The sequence below is a fragment of the Daucus carota genome, chromosome 5, assembly GCF_001625215.2.
Source record: "Daucus carota subsp. sativus chromosome 5, DH1 v3.0, whole genome shotgun sequence".
Lineage (NCBI taxonomy): Eukaryota > Viridiplantae > Streptophyta > Magnoliopsida > Apiales > Apiaceae > Daucus > Daucus carota.
In genome coordinates, this window is record NC_030385.2 from 8,119,282 (window position 1) to 8,131,673 (window position 12,392).

A 12,392-nucleotide genomic window follows, 5' to 3' on the forward strand; every position below is an offset into this window, starting at 1 on the left:
CGTAACCTACACGCCCCTCGCTTCTCCTTTAAAAATCGAGTAAGAGAAATATCATGTAGGTTTGTGGTATTGAGAGAGGAGGTTGTGTTTAGATGATCCAAAACCCTACGATCTATACGGGTATTTATAGGTGCAGAGAGACTTGTTTGCTACTCTTTCCCATAATTAAATAATCCGAACAAAATCAGATTAAAATTTTCAAGCTACTATATTCCATAAATAATCTGTCTTTCCCATAATTAAATAATCTGAAACAAAATCAGATTAAAACTTTCAAGCTACTATATTCCATAAATAATCTGAAACAAAATCAGATTCTGAAACTTGCTTCTAATATACCCGAAACTAAAAAAGGTAGTTCTAATAACAAAATCAGATTAAAACTTTCAAGCTAATATATTCCATAAATAATTTGAAACAAAATCAGATTCTGAAACTTGCTTCTAATATACCTGAAACTAAAAAAGGTAGTTCTAATTTTTGATATTTTTCATCCAAAAATTTCAAAAAATTAGAAAAATAAAACGAAGCGATATGAGAGGCGCCACCTACACGCCCCTCGCTTCTCCTTTATATAAGTATATTGATATTGATTGATTTTCTTTTCTTCTAGTAGAATAGAAAAAACTCTGAATTTCCGAATTGCCAAATATTGCAAAAGTTATGTCAGAGCTGTCTCCATTTTTTCTTAAATATATTCACGAATTATTTGAGGTATGAGTAATTAAAAGTTTTTTTTTGGTATCTTTCTTTTTTCAAGGGACTCTCTGATTATTTTCATGCCTGTTTGATTTTTTATATCAACGTGAATTTATGTAAATTAAATGAAAAAGAACCATAAACTAAATACTTAACTAAACAACTGAAGAACAAAAAACAAAAACTACCATTTCACGAGACTTCCCCTCTCCCTCTCTAAACCCTAGCCTCCATTAAAGATTTTCGAGGGGGCTTCCATCGGCTTTCACCGGTGGAAAGCCCCAATTCCTTTTTTCTATTTTCCTGTTTTGCAATCGTATTTTCCATTCAATAAGTTCCCAATTTATTTGGGTTTTGTTAGTCTCTCCTTCTTGTGAGAGTTGAGTTGTTTTGTTTTGGTGTGTTTTGGTGTTCTTCATGACCGAGGTCATAGATCGGCATGATTTTTATGGGTTTGATTCAGGCTTGAAGGTTATTATGGAATCGCATTTATGGTCGATTGTTCAGAACAGTCAGGTGAAAACCAATCAGATGGAAACAATGAAACAAGTGTATATATTCATCATCTTCAAATCGCTCAGTTGCCCCTCCAAGAAGGAAGGATTCAACAGCGATATTCTTCAGCGTCTGTCCAATTTCGATTATATTTGTAGATGCCGTATGGCTTTTGATTAATGAATTGATTCCTTTTTATCAAAAAAAACTAAACAACTGAAGAATAAAAATTAAAAAGCATGCCCCTCGGCCCTCACTTGAGCTACCGGTTTCTTTATGGCGGATATTCCTTTCTGATGCTGCTTGGCATTGTTAAACCTACAGCATATTCTTTTCTAAGAACATTCATCTCACGAAAATTATACATACATATATAAATAATATAGATAGAAAGAAAGTTGCGAGAACTACACAGGACTGCAGGAGAGAAAGAAGAAGAGATCATTCATCTCATATATTTAAAAGTACAAATTTATAAGACAAAGTGAAATTAATGTAAAAGAAAAGATGTAGGAAAATAAGTGTCAAGAACCAAAAGTCATTAGCTCAATCTTAGAGTTAGATGTTATTCCTTTACCTTTCATAACACTCCTCCTTAAATGATTTTTATCAATTTCATGTCTTGCTAAATTCTTATTACAAAAAATCCAGAGGAAGAAAAAAGAGTGCATGAATAAGGGCGGAGTCACGGCAAAGCCTTGTGCTGGGCTCCAGCCCACGACAAAAAAATAATATTTTAAAATTTTCTATTATGCAGTCCAGCTCTTTTAAAGTTAACCCAGAATAAATTAGGCCTAATCCATATTTTATGTAAAGCATTGAGAGTTAGGGAAGAAAATAAATAAAAAAACACGTAAACAACATTCCAGTCATGTTTTTGAGCAAAGAAGGGAGGAGATTAGAGATTCAAACTAATTAACAACAAGATTAAGTGGGTGTTTGGGTGCTGGGCTTAAAATGACATAAGTCCACTTGCACTGTTTGATGCATGTTTGGCAAATTAGTAAAAAGCTTGCTTCTTTTCATTCGGCAGTAAATGAACCTGCACACTGTAAGTCTGTGACCATATATCAGAGATAATATCACACAAAAACTAATTAATTGATGACTCGAGTTAATATCACCTTAGTTATTAATTTTTTCTTTTAATGCAGAGTTTAAAATTTTGTATTTATAAAATATTTCATATATTAATAATAAAAGGTCTTCTATTATTATAATATATTTTTAAAAGAAACAAATTATTATATTATAAAATTACGAAATTATACCAATTTATAAGTTAAGTTATCCAAACACTTAAAAAACTTATAAATCACGGTATCCAAACACTTATAATAGCTTATAAGTCTAAACCAACTTTTCACTTTTAATCAACTTCTTTACTTTAAGCAATAAGTCACTTCTTTTAAGCTCAGCAAAACGGCCCCTAAGTAAAGTTTGTTCTTTGACAATTTTTTTTTTCTAAAGTTAACTTAGGTAAAAAAAAATTCCCTAACTGCGCCCTTGTATATGAATTGTAGAAAATAAAAATATATCATGTGTGTCTTCTCCTCATGACTTCATCACGATATGATTGTAAAAATTAGCAAATATCACGAATTCTAAACATCTCGATCTTGTGTACTAATTTCTCAAAAGAACTCGTAATAAGTGTCTTTATGAAAAAATCTGTAAGATTCCTATATATACGAATTTGACGACTATTGATTTTTCTCTTTTGTTGAAGTTCACGATTAAAGAAAAATTTTGGATTCATATGTTTTGTCTTGCCACCTTTAATGCTACCTCATTAAAAAACTTACTAGAAAAATTTATAGACAAAGAAAAAAGAGTGCAATGTGCATTTGCCCCCTTTAATAAAAATTGCCTGCAATAATTTATCTCATAACAAAAGAAAATCTCTTATGTACTTTATATAAATATCCAATGTCGATTTCATTGTTACAATAATCGAAATAAGCATTTTGTCTAGCAAAATCAATTCAAAAGCTTTAGAAGATATGTTGTGTTGATTGAATAAAATTTATATTTATATAACTTTAAAATTATCACATATTTAGATAAGACATGCTTATAATTATGTCAAGACATGTATAGTTACTCAAACATATTCCAATTTAATTATTTATTTATTAATATATATATATATATTATATCACAAATTTTATAATTGTTCATATTTAAATAATTTAGTATTCTGATTTTAATAAATTACTACATAAATTTTGATTAAAGAAAAATTTATAAAAAATTTGAATCAACCTACCACCTTCAGGTCAAATGGGGTTAAAGCAATAGTTTCGAGTGAGTAATTGTATAATCTCCCGATAGTGTATTTAAAATTCGGTTTGGCTAGTGTGTGCCCATGGGCACATGCTAGGTGCGGAAATTTTTGTATTTGGGAGATTTTGATTGGTGTGGTTGGTGTATTTGCAGGGGGGTCCACCATTATCATGAGATAGGAGCCAATCAAAATGATCCAAGCACAAAATTTTCCGCGCTTAGCATGTGCCCATGGGCACACCATAGAAAAACCGTTTAAAATTTAATCAGGCGGACATGATTTTTCCATAGTGGATGAGCAGATGATCTTGTGGAGCTGATTTAACGAAAACCCCAACTGTACACGCATACTCGAACACTTAACTTTAAATCCCGAATGTAATAACTCCGACGACACTCAGTCGGCTTAATTTCAGCCATGGCCACGTTCCCCTCCCTCTCGCCTCCTCCACTTGTCCCCAAACCTTCCATTTCCCCACCCACCCTTTCCACTCTCTCCCATTTCCCATCTCTCCCATCCCATTTCCCGGCCACCCCACTTCGCCGGCGACTTTCTCCGGCGACAGCTGTGAGAGAATGGCAAGAGTACGAAGCTGCTGTCAAGGACAAAGATTTAGCCCGTGCTTTAAGGTTCTTGAGAGACGTGCAAGTTGTAGAGGTAGAAGATGATAAATTGACTGAGTCGACTCGGTTTAAGAGCGGGTTGGGAGTGTATGGATGGGAGAGAGATTGGGAAGTGCTGGATACGTGTTTGAATGCGGATGATATGAGATTAGTGGGAGCTGCTTATGCTTTTCTCAAAGATAAAGGCTTTTTGCCCACTTTTGGCAAATACAGAAATATTGGTGAAATTTTGATTAACCTTTCTTATTATACATTTCATAAATCAATAAACTTGTCAATTTTAATTGTATGTATATGTGTGTTGGTTAGTTAATGTATGCTTATATATGGTGTTGCAAGTAATTAAGGTTTAGTTTTGCAGTTCTCGAGGGACCGAGAGATGTTACACCCAGTGTCATAGCCTCTGAAACTGGTTTACAAGGTGCATTTCTTTAATTTTAACTTAGATCAGATATTTACAAGCTATGCAGTAGATAGAATATTTAATTACGGCATGTCTTTATTGTTTTTTTTTGCGGCTTAAGTTGTGAATGAAGTCCTTTTGGTAACCACATATGTGTCCGGATCTTAGATTTAGATGAAACAACTCTTCTAAAACCTTAGGGTGAAAGACTCCAAGTGGGTTCTACATGTTTAAATTCCCCCTCACTTGATAGCCATAACAACTAACGGCCCAATTATTGCGTCTCATAAATTGGGAGAAATAAGGTTAGGATGTTTCTGAATTTAAGACCTCTCCTAAATCAAACTCTGATGCCATACATGCTAGATGATCAACAACCCCTCCAAACCTTATCGTGTTACAGGATGTCACTTCATGGATCCTATAAATTAACAACTGTATGATGTGCTATGTTTTCGACAAAGTATTGTGTTGTACAGTTATCTTTATTATTCTACTTCTATTTGTCGTTTTTCTTTTAATCAATTAAATGACAGTCCCGTCTTAGATTAAATATCATTATGTTCCTTCCTGTGTTTGCTTGTTATATCTTGCATTAAAGAACGTGAGGGTAAGATAGAGGAAGCAAGGAAAACTACTGCAATGTTGAACATCTGCATGATAGGACTAGGTGCAATGTTTTTGCAGTTTCTGTTTCATTATTTAGTCCAATTGCAAGAAGCTAAATATTTTATTTTTGTTCCTTCTACAGTTTCAAAACTTTCACCAAAAAAGTGGGGTCTTTCTGGAAGTTCTAGTGTTGTTTTGGCTGGTTTCTTTGCTGGAGTATCATTTCTACTTACTCAAGGTATCGATATCAGACCAAACCTTGCGGTTGTTCTTGGGTTGGCGATGGCAGATTCTATATTACTTGGCGGTTCCTGTTTAGCTCAAATTTCAAGTTATTGGCCACCTTACAGACGGAGGATTCTTGTGCATGAAGCTGGACATTTGCTAATAGGTAAAACCTATATCACGGGCCTTCAGTTAAACTTATAAAATGCTTATGTGCTTAGGCTTTATTTCTTAATTCCTTATCTTTACTAGGAAAATAATTTATTTTTCTTGCAGCATATTTGATGGGTTGTCCGGTTCGTGGGGTAATCTTAGACCCAATTGTTGCCATGCAAATGGGCATTCAGGGACAGGTAAATGATCTCTCTGAGCCACTTCCAATTTGCATTTTATGGCATTTCTTCTTATGGTTGTGCCAACTTAATTTGACTTCAACACACTGTAATCTGGTTTCTTATTTACGACTGTACAACATTTTTGACTGGAAGCTATAAGGAACATTATGCCATCTGCTATGTGTCTTTTCCCAGAAGCCCCCTTTTTAGTAAACCATACATAAACCTGAACTATTTGACTGATATATCTTTGGAGGACTAAATCTATATACTCATAGTGCCTCTTCTTCAGCGAAAATGGAGGCAGAAAAATACGCAATTGGATCACCCCTTACAGTGTATTTGATGTTCATTAACAAAAACAACTTCTCTCCTCTGTCCTAGAGTCTACATCCTTGGCCACCCTGTCTATGATCATTATCTATAACTAGATTGACAGGAACTTTAATTACTTTCATTGTCCCTTAAAATATTCCATGGTCATTTTTTTGTATCTCGAACCCTGAGTTGAGTCATTATATTTTGTGCATTGCATTGCAGGCGGGGACACAATTTTGGGATGAAAATATGCAAAACGAGCTCGCTCAGGGCCGACTGAGCGGTACCGCCTTCGATAGGTGGGTGTTCAGGCCTCCCAGCTTGAATTGTGTAGTTGGCATGTTAGTATGTTATTCGAGTTGGTGATTGGTCTGGTTTATAAATTTCAGGTATTGCATGGTGCTGTTTGCTGGAATTGCAGCTGAAGCCCTTGTGTATGGCGAGGCTGACGGTGGTGAGAATGATGAAAATTTGTTTAGGAGCATTTCACTACTTCTGGATCCTCCACTATCTGTTTCCCAGGTCTTTCTATAAAAAGAACTTTGTGCCTTTGATTTTTTGATAATTCATAACTAGGGCAGTAATAAACTTTTTGTGCCTTTGATTTTTTGTTCAATTACACAGATGTCAAATCAAGCAAGATGGTCAGTTCTACAGTCTTATAATTTACTCAAATGGCATAAGCACGCCCATCGAGCAGCTGTTAAAGTTCTTGAAGATGGAGGTAGTCTAAGCATGGTCATCAGAAAAGTCGAGGAGGCCATGTCTTCTGGTAGATGAGATGAGATAGAGAATATGGTATGTTAAAAACAAGGTCAGATTGGTATTACAAATCTTACTCTTTGATCATTGGGTGTTGGTTTCAACTGTTGCCAATACCTGGGCATGAAATTTTGGCAGGACAGCTGAACTATATCAAACTCTGAAGTGAAGAGATATGGAATAAGCCTGGCTGTTCTGTTTCTTATTTTTTTTTAACGTCTAGCATATATCTTTAAGCTGATGGAAGCATGAGCTTACTTTTTGTGTTGTGTATATAATTTTTTTTTTGAAAAGGCTTGTAAAAAATTTGTGACAATGTCTAATACCGTAGCATCTGCAGCTACGGGAAGGACATTATATCAAGAGTATGTATATATGTAGATCGCCTTTTTCTTAAAATTTAAGATAGTGGTAATCCGTCATTGTATATACTTTACTCTATTGAGAGATTATTGAATATATGGTAGTTATGATTGTATAAAACGTCTATATTCTTTTCTAAAAGAAAAGACTGCATTATTGAACAGTTATGGAGCGTGTGACAATTGAAAAGTGGTAGGCAACTGTTACAACTTCTAGCCCGGCCAACCCATGAAAGAACTAGATCGTTTTGAGCTTCATTGTGGCTAAGAGGAATCTACGCTGTCAAGTTCCATGAGAGTAAAAGATACATGTGGGCTAGGCAGACTGGTGGGATCGGATGAAAGAGCTAGACAGTTTCTTCAACTCTATTACGACTAAGAAACCAGTATGCTGTTCTGCTCTGTGAGTGTTATATGGGTTGTGGGCACTGGTTTGGCCGGTTATCAGTCGTTTTGCAGGCTGTCAAGCTTTTATGGGTGGTAGCCTGTAGAATGTGGTATGGACCTTGCCTCCTTGTAAAATTGTTCAAATATGTATCAAGCAAACCACAGGCTGTCCTTGTTTAGCAAATAGATTTTGTGGCTTGTTTTTAATCATCTTTTCTGTTTTATCCTTGCTCCTTGTGGTAAAGCAGTGATTTCCTCTCTTCTATATCTCTTGGATTAATGCAATATATAGTGTGAACATATAAACAGAAAACATTACCCTAGAATGGTCTTATTATACAATTACATTATGTCCTGCAAATATATTGCATAGTTCAAGCTCCCATCATCACACTACTTGACCACTGACTGGAACCTACACAGACTCTTCTAAAACACCAACTATATACTAAACGCTAGTAATCACAGCAGAACAATACAGATTCAAGACAGATTCTCAGTTGCCATTCTCCTGCTGCTGCTGATTTTGGTCTTGTTGGGGCTGCTGCCACTGCATATATGGCAGTGGTTGCTGCTGATGCTGATCAGGATAAAACCCTGCTTGTCCTGCTGCATGCTGCTGAGGAACATAGTAATATGGAACAGAATCAGCGGGAGGTTGACCCATCAGCGGGATTGAAGCCCTTGTGTCCTCCTTCATCTCGTCCTTCGGGATGATATCAACAAGAAAATCAAAGACATCAGTCCTTGAAACTGCTGCTGCAATGTCATTCTTCTGCAGCGTCCTCCTTTTGTTCTCCTCGGTGTGAGACCAAGAACGCATAGTCAGATCCATGATGAACATCTCGCACGCCTTGGCAAATACAACAGGGGCCTCGGACGAAATCATCCTCACATCTTCATCAGCTTTCATTATCTTCTTAATGCGAGCAAGCGGAAGGCTATGGTTTTTGAAGTCTGTGGTCTGTTCAATTTCCTGCATTTGGTTAGCCCAAAACGCCTGAAGCTGATCCTGTTGCTGCAGCTGCAGCTTTTGCTGAAAGAAATGTTGCGCCTGAGTTGCTGCCGAAACGGGCACAACAGGTGTCCCAGTGGCAACTCCTGGTCCAGCATGGTATTGAGGCATACCGTATGCAATATCAATCACCTCCTCCTGTTGCTGCTGAGATTCCTCAGAGTGATCCATGAAGAACCTACAAGTCTCCAATACTCCAACTATTATATATTTTTACTAACAAATGTTATGTGAACTGACCGTCTATCATACATACAGTTACATTAAGTAGGGTATCCATAAAGGGTCTTGGCCCCCGGGGACTTGTTAACCAGCTTATAGATTTTGGACCGTTGGATGAATATGTTTAGCTTACTGGAAAAATATCCTGTCCAGCTTTTAAAACGAGTCCCCGTCCGGTGATTAAAAAACGCTAGACGTGTTAAAAAAAAGGTTATAAGAAAAATGTTAAAATTTTGACCGCTGCCCAAAATCTATAACCTGGCTAACAGGTCCCTGACAATCAACTACGAGGACGAGTACCCATCCATAAAATAGGATATATAAATTGACTAGAACATGGTTGTGTTCTACTCACTTTTAAAGGTAGCTAGATAAGGCCCTGTATTCATACAATTAGTAGATCCATGTAAGTTTTATTCGAGGGGAATGGCTTTCTAAAAGGGTTAGCGATGCGGAGCTCAACATAATCATTCATTATAAAACACAGTACTCGTATAAGTTTTTACTCAAAACAAAAATACACACACAATGGATTAATATTCAACTCCAAGTCGGAGCTAAAAATTCTACCAAGACAATAATATAGTCGACATTTTAGAAGAAACAGAAAAACAAACACCCAATTTCCTAATTTAACATTCCCTCATACATATAATAAATACATAAATGAGTCTAGGGCATGCAAAATTGAAGAAAAGGGCAAGTAGTAGCAGCGAAAAATGAAGTTAAAGAAACAATGTAAAAGAATTATAAAGGAGTAGTAGTACTTACAATTAGCAGAGGTTACGAGGAGCAGAGTAGAAGTGAGAGTGTGTTAGAAGAGGGTTGTGGATGAAACTGAGGAGAAAGGGTTGTTAGGTGGTGATGGTGGCTCAACAGGGCAGGTGTCGCTCTCACTGCGGGGAGGGACACGAAGCTTCTTTGCCAGACATCCACGTGGATCTCAATACTAATCAGGGCCCTCTACATATTTCTTTTCCCTTTTCTTATACTTTCTACTCTATTGAAATTTTATATGGGTATAAAATGTGTAAAATTAATTAAAGTTTATACAATTGTCATATTTAATAAAGACCGAGAGCTATATTTATTGCTTTCGAATAGCGTCTGAATATAGAGAATTTTGAATAGACAAGTGTATAAACTTTAATTTTATATATTTTATACACATATCATATCAAAAATTGCAAATAACTTACGACTCAAGCGGATCTTGTAACTATGACAAAAAAATAAAATAGACATTTTAGTCAGGGGTGAGCAAAGTGCGAATCGGTGTGATTTTGATCACATTCGAAACTTCAAACTGTCGATTCTTAAAATTTAAAATGAGAATCAGGAACCGAACCGTTGGATCGGTTTCGGTTCCAAAAATGTCATATCAGTTCTAGTTACTTTGATTTCGGTTTTAAAATCACAAGATACAAAAGAAAAAAAACTTCCAAACTGAATAAATAAGATGTTCTTAAAGTAATTAGTTCCGTGTCTCCAACCTAAATCTTTCAAACAAGTTTATGAAACACCTTGAGTAAAATGAATAGTCCTCTTAACTCCTAGTGACATAGAGTGATCATGCATTCTGTTTCAATCTGTAATTACAATGCCTTGCAAATTTTAGATATGTTGCGCTTCATTACATATATATAATTTCTAGTATTTTAAACATATAATTTTTTTCTTTATTTTCAAAAAAACTGATCCGCGGCTTGTAATAATATTCTAATTTTTTAAGATTTTTTAATTATCAGATAATTGTATGCATCATTGTATAGATTTTTGAAGTTAAGGAAATCTCAAAGTTTTGATCGAAGATTGAGGGATCTAGATAAATTTAATTCGTGCATGAAGTTGATATTAATATATTTATATGTATTATTAATATATTTATATATATATATATAGGGTTGCACTCCACACAGAACACTTTAAAAAAAGAACAACACAGAACACTAGCATAACACTTTTTCTTTCATAAAAAATGATTTGTCATGATTATAATTACATAGTTAAGCACTAACTAAACTTAATATATGAAATTTAACATCCAAATCTATCCAAATTATTACTATGAAATATTATAGAATCCAGAACAGAATCCAAAACAGAATCCAGAATAGAATCATGTATATATTCTTTACATGATTAATATCACATAGAATCATGGTATTTTTAATCTATTATTGTTGTAAAACATGCTAGATACTATTATTATTCATTATAAATGGTTAATTAGCTTAAAGTTAGAATTTAATTCAAGTTTTAGATGAGATTCTATGTTCGATTCCAAAGTGTTCTTCTTTGTTCTTTTTTTAAGGGTGTTCTGTTTTGAGCAATGCCCTATATATATATATATATATATATATATATATATATATATATATATATATATATATATATATATAGGGTTGCACTCCACACAGAACACCTTAAAAAAAGAACAACACAGAACACTATCATAACACTTCATTTTTCATAAAAAATGATTTGTTAAGGTTATAATTACATAGTTAAGTAGTAATTAAACTTGATATATGAATTCTAACATCCAAACTCATCCAGTTTATTAATATGAAATATTATGGAATCCAGATTAGAATCAAAAATAGAATCCAGAATAGAATCATATAGATATATCTTTTGCACGATTATTTTACATAGAATCATGTTATTTTTAATTTATATTTATTGTTAAACATGGTGGATACTCTTTTTATTCATAATAAAACGTTAATCACCTTAAAATTTGAATTTATTCAAGTATTTAATGAGATTCTACATTTGATTCTAAAGTGTTCTGTGTTGTTCTTTTTTTTAAGAGTGTTCATATATATATATATATATATATATATATATATATATATATAGGGCATTGCTCAAAACAGAACACCCTTAAAAGAAGAACAAAGAAGAACACTTTGGAATCGAACATAGAATCTCATCTAAAATTTCAATTAAATCTCTAACTTTAAGCTAATTAACCATTTATTATGAATAATAATAGTATCTAGCATGTTTAACAACAATTATGGATTAAAATTAACATGATTCTATGTGATATTAATCATGTAAAGAATATATACATGATGGATTCTGTTTTGGATTTTGTTCTGTATTCTATAATATTTCATATTAATAATTTGGATAGATTTGGATGTTAGATTTCATATATTAAGTTTAGTTAGTGCTTAACTATGTAATTATAATCATAACAAATCATTTTTTATGAAAGAAAAAGTGTTATGATAGTGTTCTGTGTTGTTCTTTTTTTAAAGTGTTCTGTGTGGAGTGCAACCCTATATATATATATACTCCCTCCGTCCCACCCATTTCTTATCGAATGGGTTGGGCACGGAGGTTAAGAAATATCTATAAAGTAGTGGAAAAGAGGAAGAAAAGTGGGTAAAGTGGTGGGACCCATTGATTTTTAATGTATAAAAAGAAGATAGTGGAGTAAAAGTAGTGTGAAAAGGAAAGAAAAGTGGAGAAGTGGTGGGACCCATTGACTATTTTTGGTAAGTTTTGAAATGTAAAGAATTGGGTGGGACACCCCAAAAAGGAAAATGTAAAGAAATGGGTGGGACGGAGGGAGTATATATATATATATATATATATATATATATATATATATATATATATACTTTGCACACAAC

At 34.0% G+C, this 12,392-nt stretch overlaps 2 protein-coding genes across 9 annotated transcripts in view; one reads left to right on the forward strand and one right to left on the reverse strand.

Moving 5' to 3' along the window:
- Nucleotides 1-3,756: 3,756 nt before the first annotated feature.
- On the forward strand, nt 3,757-7,772 carry LOC108223901 (uncharacterized). Of its 7 annotated transcripts, none has more exons than XM_017398356.2 (8): nt 3,757-4,325; nt 4,466-4,525; nt 5,259-5,507; nt 5,618-5,694; nt 6,217-6,293; nt 6,384-6,516; nt 6,619-6,808; nt 7,284-7,772. In XM_017398356.2, the coding sequence occupies exons 1-7, from the start codon at nt 3,899-3,901 to the stop codon at nt 6,772-6,774; spliced, it is 1,179 nt and encodes a 392-aa protein (XP_017253845.1). In that variant the 5' UTR covers nt 3,757-3,898; the 3' UTR covers nt 6,775-6,808; nt 7,284-7,772. The 7 variants fall into 7 exon arrangements, with proteins under 7 accessions (XP_017253845.1, XP_017253848.1, XP_017253844.1 ...); XM_017398359.2 differs by having other exon boundaries at nt 6,619-6,792; XM_017398355.2 differs by lacking the exon at nt 7,284-7,772 and adding an exon at nt 6,895-7,245.
- Nucleotides 7,773-7,807: 35 nt separating this feature from the next.
- Nucleotides 7,808-12,392, reverse strand: part of LOC108223902 (nuclear transcription factor Y subunit C-2) — a 75,282-nt gene continuing 70,697 nt past the window's right edge. Inside the window, exons 2-3 of one of the 2 annotated variants that reach the window (XM_017398361.2) lie at nt 9,514-9,543; nt 7,808-8,698 (exon numbers count right to left, since the gene is read on the reverse strand). In XM_017398361.2, coding sequence (XP_017253850.1) covers nt 8,002-8,691 — 690 coding nt within the window. In that variant the 5' untranslated portion in view covers nt 8,692-8,698; nt 9,514-9,543 and the 3' untranslated portion in view covers nt 7,808-8,001. Of the gene's footprint in view, nt 8,707-9,513; nt 9,686-12,392 lie in introns of those variants that run through there. The other variant, XM_017398362.2, reaches the window with a different exon arrangement.

Coding starts and splice junctions, on each gene's coding strand:
- LOC108223901 (XM_017398356.2), top strand. CDS start 3,899: ATGGCCACGTTCCCCTCCCTCTCGCCTCCTCCACTTGTCCCCAAACCT. Junction 4,526..5,258: donor CTCTGAAACTGGTTTACAAG/GTGCATTTCTTT, acceptor TTCCTTCTACAG/TTTCAAAACTTTCACCAAAA. Junction 6,294..6,383: donor AGCGGTACCGCCTTCGATAG/GTGGGTGTTCAG, acceptor TATAAATTTCAG/GTATTGCATGGTGCTGTTTG.